This window comes from Oncorhynchus mykiss, chromosome 11 (assembly GCF_013265735.2).
Source record: "Oncorhynchus mykiss isolate Arlee chromosome 11, USDA_OmykA_1.1, whole genome shotgun sequence".
Taxonomy (NCBI): Eukaryota; Metazoa; Chordata; class Actinopteri; order Salmoniformes; family Salmonidae; genus Oncorhynchus; species Oncorhynchus mykiss.
This window is the reverse complement of record NC_048575.1, coordinates 61,805,423-61,827,875: the sequence shown is the minus strand read 5'-3', so window position 1 is coordinate 61,827,875 and position 22,453 is coordinate 61,805,423. Positions and strand designations below refer to the sequence as shown.

Sequence of the window (22,453 nt, the reverse complement as noted above, 5' to 3'; positions counted from 1 at the left end):
TCCAGAACAACAAGATAAATGGGCATAAAAATAACCTGTTGTGCGCTCACGGGGAACATGCACAAGCACTACAATAAACAATCCCACACAAAGACATGGGGGGAACAGAGAGTTAAATACACAACAAGTAAATGAGGGAATTGAAACCAGGTGTGTGGAAAAACAAGACAAAACAAAATGGAAAATGAAAAGTGGATCGACGATGGCTAGAAGACCGGCAACGCCGACCGCCGAGCACCGCCCGAACAAGGAGAGGACCCGACTTCGGCGGAAGTCGTGACAGTATGCGCAGGCTCCAGCAGCGAGCCGACGCCGGCCTCGGGGACGTCCCGGAGGGCGAGGCGCAGGGCGACCCGGACGGAGACGGTGGAACTCCCGCAGCATTGAAGGGTCCAACACGTCCTCCACCGGAACCCAGCACCTCTCCTCCGGACCGTACCCCTCCCACTCCACGAGGGACTGAAGGCCCCTCGCCCGACGCCTCAAATCCAATATAGAGAGAATGGAGTACGCCGGGGCCCCCTCGACGTCCAAAGGGGGCGGAGGAACCTCCCGCACCTCAGACTCCTGGAGCGGGCTAACCACCACCGGCCTGAGGAGAGACACATGGAACGAGGGGTTAATACGGTAATCAGGGGGAAGCTGTAACCTATGACAAACCTCCTTCACTCTCCTCAGGACTTTAAATGGCCCCACAAACCGCGGGCCCAGCTTCCGGTAGGACAGGCGGAGGGGCAGGTTCCGGGTCGAGAGCCAGACACAGTCCCCTGGTGCGAACACCGGGGCCTCACTGTGGTGACGGTCTGCACTGGAGGTGAACATGGGTGGTGTCCCATGTCTCCTCCGCGCGCCTGAACCAGTCGTCCACCACAGGAGCCTCGGTCCGACTCTGATGCCAAGGCGCCAGAACCGGCTGGTACCCCAGTACGCACTGGAAGGGGGAGAGGTTAGTGGAACGAATGCTGCCCACTCCCCCGGCCGATCCTGGCAATACGACTGCAGAAACCTGCCCACATCCTGGTTCACTCTCTCCACCTGCCTATTACTCTCGGGATGAAACCCAGAGGTAAGGCTGATCGAGACCCCCAGACGTTCCATGAACGCCTTCCAGACCCTCGAAGTGAGCTGGGAACCTCGATCAGACACTATATCCTCAGGCACCCTGTAGTGCCTGAAGACGTGCGTAAATAAGGGCTCTGCAGTCTGTAGGGCCATGAGAGACCGGGCAGAGGGAGAAGACAGCAGGACTTAGAGAACCGTTCCACAACGACCAGGATCGTGGTGTTTCCTTGTGAGGGGGGGAGATCGGTAAGAAAATCCACTGGCAGGTGCGACCAAGACCTCTGTGGAACGGGTAAGGGGTGTAGCTTCCCTCTGGGCAGGAGCCTTACACTGAGCGCACACCAAGCAAGAGGAAACATAAACCCTCATGTCGTTGGCCACGGTAGGCCACCAGTACTTCCCAACCAAACAGCGCACCGTCCGACCGTTCCCAGGATGGCCAGAGGAGGGTGACATGTGGGCCCAATAGATCAACCGGTCACGGACAGCAGACGGAACGTACAGTTGCCCTGCGGGACACTGGAGGGGAGCGGGCTCTGCACGTAACGCCTGCCCAATGTCCGCGTCCAGCTCCCACACTACCGGCGCCACCAGGCAGGAGGCCGGGAGTATGGGAGTGGGATCCATGGGCCGCTCCTCTGTGTCATACAGTCGGGACAGTGCGTCTGCCTTCACATTTTGGGAACCTGGTCTGTAGGAAAGGGAAAAAACAAAACGGGTGAAAAACATGGCCCACCTTGCCTGGCGAGGGTTCAGTCTCCTCGCTGCCCGGATGTATTCCAGATTGCTGTGGTCAGTCCAGATGAAAAAGGGATGCTCCCTCAAGCCAATGTCTCCACGCCTTTAGAGCCTTGACGACAGTCAACAGCTCCCGGTCCCCCGAGTTTCGGTGGCGTACCCGAGCGCTGAGAGAGCACGGCTCCTATCCCAGCCTCGGAAGCGTCCACCTCCACTTTGAAGGCCAAAGAGGGATCCGGATGGGCCAGCACGGGAGCCGAGGTAAACAGAGCCCTCAGGTGACCAAAAGCCTTGTCTGCCTCAGCCGACCACTGCAACCGTACCGGTCCCCCCTTCAGCAGTGAGGCAATGGGAGCCGCTACCTGACCAAAACCCCGGATAAACCTCCGGTAGTAATTGGCAAACCCTAGGAACCACTGCACTTCCTTTACTGTGGTGGGAGTCGGCCAATTACGCGAGGCTGAAATGCGGTCGCTCTCCATCTCCACCCCCGAGACGGACTACTGGAAGAACAGGCATTTCTCAGCGTTGACGTACAGGTCATGCTCGGCGCGTGTAGCAGAGTATATCAGAATGTCATCAATATACACCACTACACACTGCCAGTGCAGGTCCCTGAAAATCTCATCTACAAAGGCTTGGAAGACTGATGGAGCATTCATCAACCCGTACGGCATGACAAGGTACTCATAATGCCCTAAGGTCGTGCTGAATGCCGTCTTCCACTCATCTCCCTCCCGGATACGCACCAGGTTGTAAGCACTCCTGAGATCTAGTTTGGTGAAAAAGCGCGCCCCATGCATTGACTGAATCGCTGTAGCGTTAAGAGGTAGCGGGTAACTGTACCTCACAGTGATTTGATTTAGGCCTCGGTAGTCAATGCACTGGCGGAGACCTCCATCCTTCTTCACAAAAAAGAAACTCAAGGAGGTGGGTGAAGTAGAGGACGCGAATGTACCCCTGACGCAGGGATTCGGAGACATATGTTTCCATAGCCGCCGTCTCCGCCTGTGAGAGGGGATACACGTGACTCCTGGGAAGTGCTGGGTCTACCAGGAGATCTATCGCACAATCCCCCCGTCAATGGGTGGTAATTGAGTCGCCTTCTTTTTGGAAAAGGCGAGAGCCAAATCGGCATATTCAGGGAGAATGCGCACGGTGGAGACCTGGTCTGGACTTTCCACTGTAGTAGCACCAACGGAAACACCTAAACAACTCCCCCAGCACTCTCGCGACCACCCCGTGAGAGCCCTCCGTTGCCAAGACAAGCTAACCAGGGTAGGCCTAGCACCACGAGAAATGCAGGAGAGTCAATGAGGAAGAGACTGATTCTCTCCTTGTGACCCCTCTGCGTCACCATACCCAGAGGAGCGGTGGCCTCCCTAATCAACCCTGACCCTGATGGTCGACTGTCTAAGGCGTGAACGGGGAAGGGCACAGCCACGGGAACAATGGAAAATGAAAAGTGGATCGATGATGGCTAGAAGACCGGCGACGCCGACCGCCGAGCACCGCCCGAACAAGGAGAGGACCCGACTTTGGCAGAAGTCGTGACAGTGTGTCCAAACTTTTGACTGCTGTATAAACAAAACATTTTTTGTCAAGATTAATAATTAAACAATCAAACATCAGCAATATACTGACAAAAAACTGAAGAATACTTTTTTGCTTTTTCCAACTCAATCAGCTTTACCTCAGAACATTATTCTCTCATTTCTGTCATGTCTACCATTTCAAGGTCTTGAATAGTCTTACATACCTGAGCTAAAATGCCAGGGGGAGGAAAGTCAAACAGATTGTGATTATTGTCCTGGAACAGATTGAACTTCTTACAGGCTAGGAGAGAAGGATGTGAGCTGCATCCCATTTCAACACAGGCCCAGTTGCATTTACTTTTTAAAACTAAGGTGGTATTTACAAAGTGGATCTAGTGAGGGGGTTGGGGAGTAAAACACTGTTTAATCTCACCCCTATCAACAGTCGTTTATAACCTCTTTCCACTACAAGAATGAAAGAGTTTTAAGATCCAAACACGGCTATTACCATTGATTTGTTGAAGGGAAAATATATCAATCATTCCATGTGTAAAAATATATGTGCACCACAGGAACAGTGAATAATAGTGATCAATATTTGGATATTGTTTGACCCACACACAGAACCACACACATGTGCTTACTGGTAGACCATCGTATCCAATGATGAACCACATTGTCTGTTGGAGACAGGCCATACAGTCCCTGATTGGGAATGGAGTGTAGGGGCATTTACAGCTTCATATCTCTTGTCATTTTGACATTGTGATTCTTGTGACACTTTATTTTCCTTGGTTCACTCTTGCCACACACACGCGCACGCATGCACGCACGCACACACACACATTGTAAGGATTATTTTATCATGCCTTGTTTTGTTATGATATCTTAACCAAAGCATAACAAATTAGCAGTTGCTCACTAATGATATCATAAAGGGCAGGGAAGCTGCCAAAGCAAGCTCTGGTGACAATATCATCCTCAAAGAGAAATTGTGAGAAACATATCCCTTTAAAATGTATAAATATGGTGCATATGTGGAATGGAAATAGGTCATCTGTGTGAAGCTACACAGTTCTGTCATTCATCAGAACATGATGCACTCCCCTCAATGCAACAGGGATTATCCTCTCTGTGCATCCAGACAGGTTAAAACCCATACTGTCAAGATGCATAATGATAAAATCCTATCTATGTGGTTTCATTGCATACTTCACCATGTCTTATTGCCTTATTTTCTTGTAACAAAAGACATATCTTAAACAATATGTTATAGTGACCTGAAATCCACACTTATTCCTCAACTGGAGTAGCCTATGCTATGCCAGGGGATCGGTTGTTAAACTGCTTTTTGGCACTAGTGTTCGTCCTTGGCAGAATAGCCCAGTTTAAGATGTCAGTTTAATCTCAGAGTGAGAGTATTACACTTACACAGACACATATGGCATTACACAGTGTTTTCCCTCATGTATCTAATTCAAAGAATTGACAAGTCTCATATCAATGCTGCTAGCATCGTGCCTGATAGTGCCATAGCAGCCTATTCCCTGCACATCCAGGTGGTAAAGAGGTCCTAGACCAAGAGCAACACAGGCATTTCTGCCGTGGCCAAGAGGGACCATATGTCTCTGCTGTCTGTCCCACCTCCGTTCTAGTCTGCCAGGCCTCTGCCACATATGGGGTTTAATGCCATTAAGCACGAGGTTCATGACCTCAAAGGCGTTTCTGTCTTCGCTCGTACGGGTAATGAACCTAGCTATGTCGGCAGTTGCCCAACTGACACAAACACGATAATGTCTAAAGGCAGGTTCTCAGGGTGGTGGTATTCACCAAAGACATATACCTACTTCAGACGGATAAGTGGGACTGATTGATTGTTTTAATTAATGCATTAACCATCACAATGGTCTGCTGTGGGCTACAAAACCACCAGTAAGTAGTGCTGCTGCCACTAACTGTCATACGCTACCAAACAAGAATGTACACACACACCCACTGTTTTTCCCTGCTTATTAATGGCAAATGATAAAGAAGCATTGACAAATCAATTTAAACTTGCAACACTAGCTAACGTTACAGTGCAATATGTTCACTTAAATATAACAGTAGATTAACATTACATCTGGTCAGCTAATTATACCAGTAGCAGTACTATAGATAGCTAAAATTACAGCATGACCACTTGGATCATCTTAGATGACATGTAGCCGAAGATGGTGGATAAAGGAATATAGTTCACTCAGGCCGTTTGGGGCAGTGGTTTGGTTTGGGTAATATGGCTTCCTCCTCCGCCTCTGGTTGAGTTCAGTGTTGTTTCCGCCTACTGTTACCAGGGAAAAGCACTGCCCAATCAAAAGTACTGTAGTAAGGACCTTCGACTCAGTAACCAACCTAATCGCGCCTTGTTCTAAAGTTAGCCAGTTTGAAACGCAAAGTAAGAGGTTTGAAACGGTCAAATTCAACAAATTACAAACAAACAAACGCAAGACGAAGCCAGTTCGAGATACTCTAAAAAGCAGTAATTGAATAACGTTATCTAGCTACTTTTGAAAATGATGACATTATACAAGACAATGTTTCAAAGCTGCAGTGTGTGTTTTCGCGCTAGCTAGGTTACTAACGTTTGTTATCTAGCTAAATCATGTTGAACATAGTTTAGCAGTCTGCTGCCACTCATTACAAGTTGATCCAATCTATCGTTGTTTTTTCCCCAGTCAATCATCTGCTCTTTGAACATTTGTTTGGTGAAAGCAAGCACCCCATTCACTTGGAAATATAGCCTAAACTTTATGCCATCACCTGACGAATCACCAAAATAGATTTTGTAGGATGGCCTTGCGAGACTACCCTCGCCGTAGCTACCTTATAAATTCGTCATGTCCACTTCTAGGTAAAATCTTTGAATAAAGTATAATAGTTATCTAGGTTTTATTTATCTATTTTTTATGTTAATGAACTATTTAGTATTTGTCATCATGCTATCTGACTTCATCAGCACGGGACCATTCCAAGTGCTGTTCCTAGTAAAATAAACATTTGTTTTGTATTTTAATCTTTCCTCAGATGAAGGGGATTCGAGCAGTCCAGTTCTACCAGGGGACAGCTCGGTCTCATCTGAGCTGCAGGTAACAAAGCACTTCCTTTTACAGATTTGTGGAGAGGTCTTCAAAAATGATAAATACAATTCTTCATCTAAAAAAAACTCATAATTTGACTGTTTTGAGTGATCATTTGAAGTTGCAATGGAGACATGCAGTATCTATGCAGAACTTTATTCAGGATTCAATGACTCACGCTCTTCTTTCATTATGGACAGGATGAATATGAAGAACTTCTCCACCATGCAGTGGTCAGTCCTGAGTATGAGCAGCAGCCCAGTGCTCAACTGCAGCTTCTGAACGCATCACAACTGTCTGCAGATGAACAAGGTTCCCGTGGAAACGATGACGCTAGGCCTAACACTCAGCAGGTACAGTGGGCTGCTGCTCAACCACACACACTCGTTACACTAAGCCATTCTGACAGACACACAGCTTGAGGCCCTCCACATTGCTCCCTTCAAATGATCAACTGTCATAAAGGATTTGGATTTCAAGAAATTATCCTCTGTCGTAGTTTTTTTTTATACCCCAGGCCTACATAGACTCAAATGCACCAAGTCCAACAAGCTGTTAAATGTTCCATGTGTATTTCACAAGCACCCAAACACTTGACATGGAGAAATGAATAGCTTGATGATAGCCAATACCTGTCCCTAAACACAGACTGTGAAGCACGTTAATCATATAACTGACAATATCAGACCATAAATGACAAGTTACAGTTAATTAAGGCAGTTTATACTATTTTAAAAACATTACAATACATGGCCCCTACTCAACCACTACCACATATCTACAGTACCAAATCCATGTGTATGTATAGTGCGTATGTTATTGTGTGTGTATGCATGTGTCTGTGCCAATGTTTGTGTTGCATCACAGTCCCCGCTGTTCCCTAAGCTGTTTTTTAAAATCTAATTGTACTGCTGGCATGAGTTACTTGATGTGGAATAGAGCTCCATGTCGTCATGGCTCCATGTAGAACTGTGTGCCTCCCATAGTCTGTTCTGGACTTGGGGACTGTGAAGAGACTTCTTGTGGGGTATGCATGGGTGTCCGAGCTGTGTGCCAGTAGTTTAGACAGACAGCTCGGTGCAATCAACATGTCAATACCTCTCATAAATAAAAGTAGCGATGAAGTCTCTCTCCTCCACTTTCAGCCAGGAGAGATTGACATGCATATTATTATTAGTTGTGTGTACATCCAAGGGCCAGCCGTGCTTCCCTGTTCTGAGCCAATTGCAATTTTCCTAAGTTCTTTTTTGTGGCACCTGACCACACGACTGAACAGTAGTCAAGGTGCGACAAAACTAGGGCCTGTAGGACCTGCCTTGTTGATAGTGTTGTTAAGGCAGAGCATCGCTTTATTATAGACAGACTTCTCCCCATCTTAGCTACTAACTGCATCAATATGTTTTGACCATGACAGTTTGCAATCTAGGGTTACTCCAAGCAGTTTAGTCATCTCAACTTGCTCAATTTCCACATTATTTATTACAAGATTTAGTTGTCTGAGGTACTCTATTTAATATCAGAATAACCATTCATTCTCTGTTACCTACCACAAGCAAGCTTAAACCAAGCTTACACCCGGTTTCAGTCTTTTCTCCAGACCGTGGCATGTTTAGTTGTGGTTGTAGAGCTTAAACTGTCATGGAGTAGTGCACTGGGATGTAAAAAAGCAGGCAGGATTTTGTGCGCCTGATTTGTAATGATATGCTGGCATCATACCCAAACTGCTCTTTAGAGTGCTTTTTTCTTCCTTGATTAAGATATTGACGTAAATGCATTCCTGGATGAGGAACCAGTCTTACTTTGCATTCTTACGGTCACACTTAGTCTCTCGCTCTGTTTCTTTCTCTCTCACTCTCTCTGCCTCCCAGGCTCAGTTTCTGTAGCTAAAGATGGGAAATGCTCTAGCAGGGGGGTTGGGTCAGCAGCAAGGGCTTCCCTTGTTATAGTAGAGCCCAGGGCACACTAACACATGTCTGAGGGTAGTCACACACAGCCAAAGCAGACAGCTATATGCTTTCTATTTAGTCCAATAAAAAACATTATTATAAAGGCCGTGAGACTGAACAGGCTTTAGGATATATAAAACTATAATATACTATTTTGATGCTCCCAGAGTTCTAATCAAACATTATTATTATTTTTACCCCCTTTTTCTCCCCAATTTTGTGGTATCCAATCGGTAGTAGTTACTGTCTTGTCTCATCGCTGCAACTCCGGTACGGACTCGGAAAAGGCGAAGGTCGAGAGTCCTCCGAAACACAACCCAACCAAGCCACACGGCTTCTTAACACAATGCACATCTAACCCAGAAGCCAGCCGCACCAATGTGTCGGAGGAAACACCGTACACCTGACGACCTGGTCAGCGTGCGCGGCCCGCCGCAGGAGTCGCTAATGCGGCCAAACCCTCCCTAACCCGGACGACGCTGGGTCAATTGTGCGCCGACCCATGGGCCTCCCGGTCGCGGCCTGCTGCGACAGAGCCTGGGCTCGAACCCAGAATCTCTGGTGGCACTGCGATGCACTGCCTTAGACCACTGTGCCACCCAGGATCAAACATTATTTTGTTTATCAGGTTTGTGTGCAGAAAATAAAGACAATCTCTTGAGATCCAGGTAATGAAAAGATGGCCGGTAAGTCGTCTGTTGTCTCAGACAGACTGCAGATGCCGTTTGAGAGGTGCAGACACAGCAGACCACCTGGTCACCATGGTTACTGAGATATTTATCACTGAGGAGAACATGAATGGAGCGACAGCCTCTAGGATAGCCTGCCCTGCTTCTTTTTTGTCTATCTATTCAATGCCTGGAGATGTATTTTAGCTTGGAGATTAACATAATACACTTCTCAAAAAAATAAAGGGAACACTTAAACAAAACAATGTAACTCCAAGTCAATCACACAAGATACCCCCAATAAAGGAGTAGTTCTGCAGGTGGTGACCACAGACCACTTCTCAGTTCCTATGCTTCCTGGCTGATGTTTTGGTCACTTTTGAATGCTGGCGGTGCTTTCACTCTAGTGGTAGCATGAGACGGAGTCTAGAACCCACACAAGTGGCTCAGGTAGTGCAGCTCATCCAGGATGAGACATCAATGCGAGCTGTGGCAAGAAGGTTTGCTGTGTCTGTCAGCGTAGTGTCCAGAGCATGGAGGCGCTACCAGGAGACAGGCCAGTACATCAGGAGACGTGGAGGAGGCCGTAGGAGGGCAACAACCCAGCAGCAGGACCGTTACCTCCGCCTTTGTGGAAGGAGGAGCAGGAGGAGCACTGCCAGAGCCCTGCAAAATGACCTCCAGCAGGCCACAAATGTGCATGTGTCTGCTCAAACGGTCAGAAACAGACTCCATGAGGGTGATATGAGGGCCCGACGTCCACAGGTGGGGGTTGTGCTTACAGCCCAGGACGTTTGGCATTTGCCAGAGAACACCAAGATTGGCAAATTCGCCACTGGCGCCCTGTGCTCTTCACAGATGAAAGCAGGTTCACACTGAGCACATGAGACACACGTTACAAAGTCTGGAGACGCCGTGGAGAACGTTCTGCTGCCTGCAACATCCTCCAGCATGACCGGTTTGGCAGTGGGTCAGTCATGGTGTGGGGTGGCATTTCTTTGGGGGGCCGCACAGCCCTCCATGTGCTCGCCAGAGGTAGCCTGACTGCCATTAGGTACCGAGATGAGATCCTCAGACCCCTTGTGAGACCATATGCTGGCGAGGTTGGCCCTGGGTTCCTCCTAATGCAAGACAATGATAGACCTCATGTGGCTGGAGTGTGTCAGCAGTTCCTGCAAGAGGAAGGCATTGATGCTAAGGACTGGCCCGCCCGTTCCCCAGACCTGAATCCAATTGAGCACATCTGGGACATCATGTCTCGCTCCATCCACCAACGCCACGTTGCACCACAGACTGTCCAGGAGTTGGTGGATGCTTTTAGTCCAGGTCTGGGAGGAGATCCCTCAGGAGACCATCCGCCACCTCATCAAGAGCATGCCCAGGCGTTGTAGGGAGGTCATACAGGCACGTGGAGGCCACACACACTACTGAGCCTCATTTAGACTTGTTTTAAGGACATTACATCAAAGTTGGATCAGCCTGTAGTGTGGTTTTCCAATTTAAAGTTTGAGTGTGACTCCAAATCCAGACCTCCATGGGTTGATAAATTTGATTTCCATTGATGATTTTGTTGTCAGCACATTCAACTATGTAAAGAAAAAAGTATTTAATAAGAATATTTCATTCATTCAGATCTAGGATGTGTTATTTTAGTGTTCCCTGTTTTTGAGCGGTGTATATTCTCAGTTATGAGAATAGACTTTTGAGGCTGTGTTCTACAAATGTATTCTATTGGCCCAGTGGGCCTTATCAGATGTTTCCTGACTGATCAGGAATTCCTCATCTGATTCGTAATTTCTGCTACAGTATACACTACCGTTCATTTTTGGTCCATTAAAATAACATCAAATTGATCAGAAATACAGTGTAGACATTGTTAATGTTGTAAATGACTATTGTAGCTGGAAACTGCCAATTCTATTGTTTTTATTTTTATATCTACATAGGTGTACAGAGGTCCATTATCAGCAAGTACATTAGTGTCTAGTTTAAGAAAGACACCTCACAAGTCCTCAACTGGCAGCTTCATTAAATAGTACCCACAAAACACCAGTCTCAACGTAAACAGCGAAGAGGTGACTCCGGGATGCTGGTCTTCTAGCCAGAGCTGCAAAGAAAAAGCCATATCTCAGACTGGCCAATAAAAATAAACTGTTGACGTTGAGACTGGTGTTTTGCGGGTACTATTTAATGAAGCTGTCAGTTGAGGACTTGTGAGGTGTCTGTTTCTCAAACTGACAATTTCACTAAATATCTGAAAAGTAGAAAAACAAAGTTGTTTCTTGTTCATTTGTGGGTTTGAATCCTGCGTAGTTGAGTCTTTCTAAACATTTCTCCACCTGTCCCTGGTCTATCCTGCTTTCCCCCGTGTCCCCTCCCTTCTCTCCAGGCCCACAGTGCCCGGCTGGCAGAGCAGCACTACAGTCTGCAGCTGAAGAGGAAGGTGTGGGCAGGCTGGCATGCCCTCGTCCAGGGGAGGTGGAAACAGAAATCATATGTAATTCTAACACTCTGAAATGTGAATTTGTTTTTGTTGGGTGTTCTGTACTAAAATAAGACAATTTACCCAGAGTTTACATGAGCACAGAACAGTAGCTAGCTACACTAACTGGACAACAGAGACTGAATTAACATGGTCTTATATAAATAGTTGTCACTCGCCATATTGCACAGTTCTGCAGACCTGACAGCTTTTTAAATGGCAAATACACATTTTTGAAGGTTTGTCTGTAAACCAGGTTTTGTGGAGAGGTTAATAACATTGCTTTAGTGCAGCAGTTATTCATCAATCACAGTGAGTGAGCTTGATTGACTAAACATGTAATTGATGGAGGCTGAAAGCCCAGTGAGAGAGGAGCTAGAGCAGTGATTGAGCCATAGACATGTAGTAGAGCAGTCCTAGCAGAAACGGAGGGAGGGGGGTATTGGAATGGAAGAGAGGATTTGAATCGGCTAGAGTTATTGGCAGTACCATAGACGTGAAGAGAAAGAATGGAGCTAGAGCAGAACACAGGCCTAGCACAGTGAGGGAGAGATGGTTATTACTGTGAGTGAGAGAAGAGAGGGAATGGAGCAGACATTGCAGACTGTGGTCAGTTCAGAGTTAGTGATTTGAAACATGCTTCCCTTTAATCTTTATTCCTCAGTAACAATCTAGCCTCATGTTTTCCACAATGTTACCTTTGAATTTTAATTACGGTACGTTTAACAACGATGATACATTAATTAATCCCTCTCTCTCCTCCTCCCCCACTCTTTCTCGTCCCTCTCTCCTTCTTTTCCCTCTCCCGGTGAGTAGCACGTGGATGCGGCCCAGGCTGAGATCCAGAGCCTGCGGGCAGAGAGGGAGCGTTATGAGGAGTCCATGAAGACGGGCCGGGCACAGTGCGCGCTAACCAAGGTTGCCAGGTGCACGGTGTTTCCTCCGACACATTGGTGCGGCTGGCTTCCGGGTTGGATGCGCGCTGTATTAAGAAGCAGTGCGGCTTGGTTGGGTTGTGTATCAGAGGACGCATGACTTTCAACCGTCGTCTCTCCCGAGCGGGAGTTGTAGCGATGAGACAAGATAGTAGCTACTAAAATAATTGGATACCACGAAATTGGGGCGAAAAAGGGTTAAAAAAAAACCAAACACTTCTGTTCCTGACATTTTCATTCATAGAACAGATTCTTTAAAAAATAAGTATACCTTTCCCAGTCCATATGATCTGATCAACCTACACATGTAGCCTATGTTACAGTAAAACAGACACTAGTTGTCCAATAGAGTGCAGTCTGCTACTATTGACACGTTGACAGTATAGATTTATGTGGAGAGGGGGATGTTTTTCATTCCTCTGGCTCATTCATTCATTGGATGGCGTGATGATGCTAAATCTTTGAATGTGCTGACTGAGTGGTGCTCTTTGTGGAGGTTGTAACCTTGGTCTGGCGTTGACTGATGGGCAAGGACTTTTTCTGATTGTGTTTATGTGTGGTCATCGTGCGTATGCATGTATATGAGATTGTAGGGTTCAGCTTAAAGTAAAAGAGTATTAGTGTTTCTTGTTGCTGTTTCATTTATCTGTGTAATAATTGAGCTTTGTTGGTTGTTTTAGGGGGAGGGCCTGGAATGTCAGTCATTTGTCTCATTTTACAACTGACAATGTGATTTATGTTGGGTCAGATTTGATCATATTGGGCTTATTTGTTTGTCATCTTTGACCTGTCCAGTTATGAAGCTTACTTCAGGACATAAACCTGTATGACATTATATGACTGATCTTATTGGTCTTCCCTCCAGCACGATCCTGGCTCAGGCTCATTGGCCCGCCGCCTCTGTTCGGGTACAGCCCACTCCACCTTGACCCCCCTGTACCATCGTGACAGAGACGGTGAGACTCTCACACACCCTAGTTACAGTGCATGCAAGTTTTCACTATTATGGATCAGGTTCCCCCATCATTAAACATAGTCACATTTCCTGCCGTTGTATCTATTCTTTCTCAAGGCTTAACATTTTCTCATTAACAGTATTTCATATGGGTGTAATTGTCACAACACAAAACTGACTCCTCAAACACCCACTATGTGAAACAGTGGATCAGTTTGTCTAATTTCTTCATCTCCTCTATGTATGGGCTTCTACGATCACTCTGCCCACTCACTCGCTCTCCCTCAGGTGGGTTCTAGGGCAGAGGTGTTCCACAGCACCCTACCACCAGGGGGCACTGCAAGCTCCCACAGACAGGTTAGTGGCTTTGCAAGCTCCCACAGAGCACAGACCGGTTTGTACTAACTATCTATGGCACTGGGAGCTTATCGTGGCTATGTCCCGATTCTCTACCCCTCTCCCACTTTGTCATGGAGCTACAATCATTGGATTGGTGTTATCATTGACAAGGAGTTTTTACCATGGCTAAATCCATGATGAGAAGTGTTTGGGAAAAGGGTGTCAGCCACTGTCTCTGGTTACCGTTTTCCTCACCATTTGTCAAACAAAGTGAAAGGTCCCGTATTTATTGACTGTTCCTTAATAATATGTATCAGCTCAGTACACTGGTGATCACAGCGAGTCAACAGAAAGCCTCCAAAACCTTGACTGCATGCATCACGGCACGCTTCGTCTGCACTCCCAGCAACCTATGGGTGGAGCGCCAACGCCCTGTCACACAGGTACACCATCAGCATCATACATGTCTATTTTTACAATGAATCAAAATCACCAAACAAGTAGATTTATGATCTGTAGAAACACACCTTCGCTGGATAGACCTCACCCTGTCTCCCTTTCTCTCTCCCAGCGGGTCAGGCCACAGCTTCTCCTCCTCCAATCAGCAGGGCCAGAGTTCCTCCAGAACACACTCAGCCTACCACAAACACTCTATCAAAGTTGTTGAGTAAACACACACAAACAAAACCATATCGCATAGGAACATTCCACCCACCTTCTATGCAAATACAGTCTTCCATACATGACTTAGTCAAGCTGATACACCTGCACGTTTGAATATTCCCAAATATTTTAGACATATGCTACACCTGCACCTGATATTTCTAACACTCCGGAATGGAAAATAGAATGGCGACTGATGGAACCATCTTTCTATTTAAATGATGACCATTTTCCTAGTAGTTTTACCCAGGGGCGCAAACTGGTGAGGGCCCAAAAAGGTGACACTTTTTTCTCCACCAAAACATGCAAAAAATCCTTGCTGGGGTGAAATACAGGTTAACTAATTAAACAACAACAAATATGATCTACATAATCAGTCTGTATAAAATAAAAAGTGGTTCATGTGAACCTGACTCACAACTAAAAAAAAGTAAAGAAATCAATCCAATGTTATTTGTTGCCAAGACTTGACTGCAAATGACACTCAAGTCTTGACAAAATAATACACTAATATTGCAGTTAGCCACGACAGCCTTTATAATAGAATGGTTGTGACCACACACACACACATCTACATATTGCAATTTGGGGGGAAAACAAAGTAGAAATATAATTACTCTTTAATTACTTGTTTCTCTTATTCTTATGCGTATTTTTTGAAACTGCATTGCAGGTTCGGGGCTCGTAAGTAAGCATTTTACTGCTACACCTGTTGTCTTCGGCGCATGGAACTAATCAAATTTGATTGAAAAACAGGCATTCTATTTTTGCTCTATTATAGTGGCCACTATAGTAGACATCGAGCAAGTTCACAAAAATGTTCACCGAGTAAAACACGTAATCCCCCCTCACACGTTACTGTCAAATTCAACACAACAATAGCTATCTTTGGACTACACATTATTACGTTCTACAATGTGCCAGCAGAGCATGATACACTTTGTTGGCATAATTGATCTTTCAGGCAGAGTACACCTGGCATACCCCTTTTTATTGAGAAAGAGGGAAGTGTGTGGTGTTCCTTTCACCTCTATGGTGGCATCCAGTTTAAGCCAGGCCAAGCTAACATTACACTTCATCCCTACCTAATATTTTAAATTAACCACACAACGTTACTTTAGATGGTTAACATTTCACACAGATTGCCAGGGTCCAGTAAGCAACTAACACGTTATAACTTGAGGAACGGCAAGTAGTCGTATACCAGTTAATACTATAGCGAATTGGTTAGCTCATCTGATGTTGTAACGTTAGCTGATCAAATAATTGAGTTTAAGTTGGTTAATGTTGCTCAACATTTCTTTGGCTTGCTAACTGATAATTCGATCCAGCTAGCAAGATACTTGTTCCACACTTTCCAAACGTCAGTTGTTTTTCGGTTACAGCTCATGAAGCTTCATCAACTCCTCGCCCCGTCTCGGTGATCAGCTACCTCTTCCCACTCTCCCGCTGTTTTTCCAGCGCGCGCGCTGATTCTGTAACTAGCAAGTTGGTTGTCTCTTCAGTCACGTGCTGCCGTTTTAACGATTGGCTGAGCCCTGGATACAGCCAGCTCCCAACGCGCATCACTTGTTCACTTACAGCTAGTAGTGATCCAAAGCCCTTCCATCCCAAACTTTTCTCATCTGACCCACACGAATCACATTTTGGATTCAAAACGGCGACTAGTTTGCATCCCTGGTTTTACCTAACATTGTTGACGTGTGGAGAACAACACCTGTGTTCAACGTTTTCAGAACTATATCAACGCCATATGTTTATGTTTTAGCCACATTCTGCACCTTAAACCCTCAATGTAAATTGCTGGAATGATGGAACATGAATTGGAAGAAAATGTGCTCATAGAATAATAAACCATTCACTGAATATATATATAAAGATCAATTGAAAAATAACCACACAAATGCTTTGGAAAAAAATAATCTTGTTGACTCAAGCATGCCTATGTCGTTTTTTTTCCACCTTTATGAAAGGATGCATTTCTTCATGTCTCCTTCCTCTGTGTCCATTCGTATTTTATCTGTAAAACAACAAAACACCCATCTGTAATTTGCTGTTATGACTTCAACATAAATGTTATATTTTCCTATGAGGTAAGGGTCATGGACACCCCATACCTGCTATAGTCTTGTTGCCTATGGCAAGCAGGCCCTGGTACAGCTCTTTAGCAGGACTCCTTTGGGCCAGCTCTACCCCATGAAGCCAGATCAACAGCATCCTGTTCCCATGTTCCTGGTAGCTCTGCTGCCCTACACACACACACTAAATTAGAAACTGTTCTTTACTTCCCTGGTAAAATAAGAGTTAAATTACTTAGTGTAGTTAAGGCTTTCCTTGGTAATGTCACCCAAGTGGCTTGTTTTTGGAACAATGTCAAATGAGTAAAGAATCCCTCTTACCGATTTCTAAATTTTATCTTTACACTTGGTATTGATAAATTCATGAGTTTCAATTGATATTCCTGTGAATGATTTTCCCCTGCGCTACACTGTGAGCCAAAGGTGTTGTGTGTGTCACCTGTCCACTGCTCCTCGATGGCAGCCACCTGCTGCTCAGTGAAATGCCAGTGCAGAGCCAGCCTCTTCCAGTCGCCTGGCTTCAGCAGGCGGTAGGCCAGGTGCCAGGCAGTGCTGCGGGTCTGTTTGCTCTCCGTGCGGTGGTCTAATTTAAACGTCAGCGGAGTCTGGCTGTGAAGGTTCTCATTAAGCTCAGTGTTGGCCTGGAAGGGTAATCACATCTAGTCACCTGAGAAAGGACAAGCTTCACAAACTGAGAGCAGTGAGTGTTCAGCGATAAGCACACATAGTCCCATGCTTATTGAATGCCAGAGCCACTTGCTTTGACTGTCAGGTTGGGTATGGAAGATATGCTGAATCAAATTGACACTGAAATTGATTGTCAAGCATTTCAGGTCCATAAATAATGTTCCCACTGCCAGCGTTAATGGTATTACAGGGATTAATCTGGAGTTGTGACTTTAGGAAATTAATAATCGGTGATGAATATAATCATTGATTTCCAGCTCCAGTAAATTGATTAGCAGATGACTTCAGCAACGTATTAATCTCTGATTGAATTTACTGCATTTGATCATACAGTACAGCTATATCACTTATAGGGAGGTCTCTCACACAACAGTAGACTATACATTCTACATTCATTCACAATTATAGAGGATAAACAAACACAATGAAGTTAGTTATTTCCATTATGGTCCTCTGTTAACATTACCATCCTCCATGTCAAATATCTCTCTGCCTTGATGATCATGTCAACGATGATGACCTCGTCTGCTCGGGCTGCCACACCCAGTGCTGTCTTACCCTGCTGCTCAAAACAGAAACAGTTGAGTGGGAAGTTGCCGTGGAGAGGAGAGGGGTCAAATGAGCCTATTCTCGGTGTCCATGTTTCACCTTGTCTTGGAGGACTAGGTTCATCCCAGCTTTCAGAAGCATCTCAACAATGTCCACTCTGGCCAGCTCTGCAGCGACATGCAGGACAGTCTGGGACCTCTTAGGAGGACAGACAGGAGCTCACGTTATAAGTTTCCCTTAACCACAGATCTAGGGTCAGATTACCAAACCCATAACTTCAACCATTACAATGTCTGTCCTACGTTTGGCAGGACCCGGGACTAGTAATGCACTATGCAGAGAATAGGGTGCCATTTGGGACGCAACTAATTCATTATAACATTGATGTGGACCGAGTATACGTGTTGTATGTACGTGATCAGTGACGTTGATGTTGCAGCCAGCCTCGAGCAGTGTGTGTATGACAGGGATGTGACAGTTCTTCACTGCCAGGTAGAGAGGAGCCTGGAGGTGCTGCCAATGGAGACACAACCAACATGGACCATTATATAGAAACTCTCTCTGATGTCAGGTCATACTACAGACTGAGTAATTACACAGATAACAGGTTGGCTTTATTCATGGTTGACCAAGACGTAGGACCAGTTCACTATGCTCACTCTCACCTGGTTTTGTAAGTCCAAGTGGGCCGAGTTCTCTATGAGGAGTCTCACCAACGATGTGTGGCCCTTCTCTGAGACAGGGTGTAGAGCACTGCTTTGGTCCTAAGAGGGGAGAGGAGAGGTTCCCATTGAATAGAGAGGTCTACCTATTAGGTAAAGTACTGAAGTAGAATAAACAGGGTGTGATTTAGTAACTATGCCTGGTGGCGGCCATTTTAGTGAATAGTTGGAGGGTGTGGTTTATGTTTACAGGCCTACCATGGTGACAATGTTTGGGTCACAGCCTGCCTCCAACAGAGCCTGGACGCAGTCCTCATGGCCAGCGCCAGCAGCCAGGTATAGAGCCGTCTCCCCAGCCTGCCACGAATACATCAGTCATTGACCTAAAGCAGCTACTGCAAGGTGTAGCCATTGAGCACACACCATCACACATGCTGGCAATCAAACAGCTCCATTGAAAAGGAAAATGCGCAGCACTCGCTCACCATTAAAGATAATTTTTTCAATTTAAGCAGGGTTAAAATATGAACGTTTTGGCTTCCCTGAAAGCGTTTACAGTGAGACTTTACCATATTGACTTCATTGCGAGTTTCAAAGCTCTTCAGCAGTAGCTGGACGACATCCAAGTGGCCATTGCCGGCAGCCAAATGCAGAGGTGTGTTCCTATTCTAGCATTTAGAGAAAGAGAAAAATCAGGAGGAAATGAGGAAGGGAGAGAGACAGTGAACAGGAAGAGGAGATAGAGGAATAAACAGTCCTACAGCCCCCTGATTGGTGTGACACACACACCTGGTCTTCCTCCATGGTGGCCATATTGTATGCCTCCTCCATCAACATCTGCAGCATCTCCACAGAGCCATGCTCTGCTGCCAAAGCAAACGCTCTGTGTCCAGACTGAGAGAGATTGGTGCGGGGGGGTAGGAGATGAAAAAAAAGGGTCAGCTTATTGAACTAATTCAGCCCAATCAATATTTGAAATGGATGCAATGGTTACTGATACTGTATGTCTATGTAGTTACCAGGTCCTCTTTGTCCAGCTCTTTCATCATCAGGTCGTAGATGATGAATGTCATTATGTCAGTGTGGTTGTTGATGGCAGCACAGTGCATGATGTTCATTCCCAGCTGAGAAGTGAGAATACAACTCACCATCTCCATACAGTGCCTTCGGAAAGTATTCAGACCCCTTGACTTTTTCCACATTTTGTTACGTTAAATAAATGTAAACAAATCCTCAGCTATCTACACATAATACCCCACAATGACAAAGCGAAACTGGTTCTTAGACATCTTTGAAAATGTATAAAAAATAAACTGTAATACCTTATTTACATACAGTTGAAGTCGGAAGTTTACATACACATTAGCCAAATACATTTAAACTATTTTTCCACAATTCCTGACATTTAATCCTAGTAAAAATTCCCTGTCTTAGGTCAGTTAGGATCACCACTTTATTTTAAGAATGTGAAATGTCAGAATAATAGTAATGATTTATTTCAGCTTTTATTTCTTTCATCACATTCCCAGTGGGTCAAAAGTTGACATACACTCAAATAGTATTTGGTATCAGTGCCTTTAAATTGTTTAACTTGGGTCAAACGTTTCAGGTAGCCTTCCACAAGCTTCCCACAATAATGTGAATTTTGGCCCATTCCTCCTGACAGAGCTGGTGTAACTGAGTCAGGTTTGTAGGCCTCCTTGCTCTCACACGTTTTTTCAATTCTGCCCACAAATGTTATATAGGATGGGTGATGGCCACTCCAATACCTTGACTTTGTTGTCTTTAAGCCATTTTGCCACAACTTTGGAAGTATGCTTGGGGTCATTGTCCATTTGGAAAACCCATTGGCGACCAAGCTTTAACTTCCTGACTGATGTCTTGAGATGTTGCTTAAATATATCCACATAATATTCCTCCTGCAGCAAAGCACCCCCACAACATGATGCTGCCACCCCCGTGCTTCACGGATGGGATGGTGTTCTTCGGCTTGCAAGCCTCCCCCTTTTTCCTCCAAACATAACGATGGCCAAACAGTTATATTTTTCTTTCATCAGACCAGAGGACATTTCTCCAAAAGTACAATCTTTGTACCCATGTGCAGTTGCAATCCGTAGTCTGGCTTTTTTATAGCTGGGTTGAAGCAGTGGCTTCTTCCTTGCTGAGCGGCCTTTCAGGTTGTCGATATAGGACTCGTTTTACTGTGGATATAGATACTTTCGCTTTGCACTTTTTTGTTTGTTTTTGATTTGCACTTTTCACAGCACAGTACGTTCATCTCTAGGAGACAGAACGCGTCTCCTTCCTGAGCGGTATGACGACTGCATGGTCCAATGGTGTTTATACTTGCGTACCATTGTTTGTACAGATGAATGTGGTACCTTCAGGTGTTTGGAAATTGCTCCCAAGGATGAACCAGACTTGTGGAGGTATTTTGATTTTCCCATGATGTCAAGCAAAGAGGCACTGGGTTTGAAGGTAGGCCTTGAAATACATCCACAGGTACACCTCCAATTGACCTATCAGAAGCTTCTAAAGCCATGACATCATTTTCTGGAATTTTCCAAGCTGTTTAAAGGCACAGTCAACTTAGTGTATGTAAATGTCTGACCCACTAGAATTGTGATAGTGAAATAATCTGTAAACAATTTTTTGAAAAGTTACTTGTGTCATGCACAAAGTATATGTCCTAACCGACTTGCCAAAACTATAGTTTTTTAACAAGAAATTTGTGGAGTAGTTGAAAAACGAGTTTTAATGACTCCAACCTAAGTGTATGTAAACTTCTGACTTCAACTAAGTATTCAGACTCTTTGCTATGAGATTTGAATTTGAGCTCAGGAACATCTTGTTTCCATTGATCATCCTTGATGTTTATACAACTTGATTGGCGTCCACCTGTGGTGAATTCAATTAATTGGACATGATTTGGAAAGGCACACACACCTGTCTGTATAAGGTCCCACAGTTAACAGTGCATGTCAGAGCAAAAACCAAGCCATGAGGTCAAAGGAATTGTCCGTAGAGCTCTGAGACAAGATTGTGTCGAGGTACAGATCTGGGGAAGGGTACAAAAAAATGTCTGCAGCATTGAAGGTCCCTAAGAACACAGTGGCCTCCATCATTCTTAAATGGAAGATGTTTGGAACCACCAAGACTCTTCATAGAACTGGCTTCCCGGCCAAACTGAGCAATCGGAGGAGAAGGGCCTTGGTCTGGGGGGTGTTTTTCAGCGGCAGGGACTAGGAGACTAGTCAGGATCGAGGCAAAGATGAACAGAGAAAAGTACAGAGAGATCCTTGATGAAAACCTGCTCCAGAGAGATCAGGACCTCAGAATGGGGCGAAGATTCACCTTCCAACAAGACCATGAGCAATGACCATGAGCACCCAGCCAAGACAACGCAGCAGTGGCTTTGGGACAGGTCTCTGAACGTCCTTGAGTGGCCCAGCCAAGAGCCCGGACTTGAACATCTCTGGAGCAGGTTTTCATCAAGGATCTCTCTGTACTTTTCTCTGGAGAGACCTGAAAATAGCTGTGCAGCGTCGCTCCCCATCCAACCTGACAGAGCTTGACAGGATCTGCAAAGAAAAATCGGAGAAACTCCCCAAATATAGGTGTGTCAACTTAAGCTTGTAGCGTCATACGCAAGAAGACTTGAGGCTGTAATTGCTGCCAAAGGTCCTTCAACAAAGTATTGACTAAAGGGTCTTAATACTTATGTAAAGGTGATATTATTTATATATATTTTTTATAAATTAGCAAATTTAAATAAAAGTTTTTGCTTTGTCATTGTGGGGTATTGTATGTACATACATTTTAGAATAAGGCTGTATCATAACAAAATGTGGAAAAAGTCAAAGGGTCTGAATACTTTCCAAAGGCACTGTACATGACAACTTGACATTTTGTATTCTCAAATGGTTATGGAGAAATTGTGTTGATGGTTGATTATTGTAATTGATATCCTAGATGGTTGAGATGTCAGAGAACAGCTTAGGTCTGACCAGCAGATCGAGGAAAGGGATTTCTGAGAAA

General features: G+C 45.2%; 2 protein-coding genes across 3 annotated transcripts in view; one reads left to right on the top strand and one right to left on the bottom strand.

The window, feature by feature from the left end:
* Positions 1-1,053: 1,053 nt before the first annotated feature.
* On the top strand, positions 1,054-13,512 carry LOC110536171 (centrosomal protein POC5-like). Its single transcript, XM_036936332.1, has 5 exons — positions 1,054-1,066; positions 6,399-6,460; positions 6,652-6,804; positions 11,455-11,562; positions 12,364-13,512. The coding sequence occupies exons 1-5, from the start codon at positions 1,054-1,056 to the stop codon at positions 12,580-12,582; spliced, it is 555 nt and encodes a 184-aa protein (XP_036792227.1). The 3' UTR covers positions 12,583-13,512.
* LOC110536170 (ankyrin repeat and death domain-containing protein 1A) overlaps positions 11,561-22,453 on the bottom strand; it is a 15,275-nt gene continuing 4,382 nt past the window's right edge. The window contains exons 6-17 of one of the 2 annotated variants that reach the window (XM_021621774.2): positions 19,435-19,539; positions 19,205-19,309; positions 18,985-19,083; positions 18,674-18,772; positions 18,419-18,517; positions 18,168-18,266; positions 17,853-17,951; positions 17,671-17,766; positions 16,957-17,158; positions 16,557-16,688; positions 16,402-16,459; positions 11,561-12,396 (exon numbers count right to left, since the gene is read on the bottom strand). In XM_021621774.2, coding sequence (XP_021477449.1) covers positions 16,404-16,459; positions 16,557-16,688; positions 16,957-17,158; positions 17,671-17,766; positions 17,853-17,951; positions 18,168-18,266; positions 18,419-18,517; positions 18,674-18,772; positions 18,985-19,083; positions 19,205-19,309; positions 19,435-19,539 — 1,191 coding nt within the window. In that variant the 3' untranslated portion in view covers positions 11,561-12,396; positions 16,402-16,403. Of the gene's footprint in view, positions 12,397-16,346; positions 16,460-16,556; positions 16,689-16,956; positions 17,159-17,670; positions 17,767-17,852; positions 17,952-18,167; positions 18,267-18,418; positions 18,518-18,673; positions 18,773-18,984; positions 19,084-19,204; positions 19,310-19,434; positions 19,540-22,453 lie in introns of those variants that run through there. The other variant, XM_021621773.2, reaches the window with a different exon arrangement.

Excerpts from the sequence above, each read along its gene's own strand:
- LOC110536171 (XM_036936332.1), top strand. Across the intron at positions 6,805-11,454 it reads CTAGGCCTAACACTCAGCAG|GCCCACAGTGCCCGGCTGGC; the intron begins GTACAGTGGGCT and ends CCTTCTCTCCAG. Across the intron at positions 11,563-12,363 it reads GGTGGAAACAGAAATCATAT|CACGTGGATGCGGCCCAGGC; the intron begins GTAATTCTAACA and ends CCCGGTGAGTAG.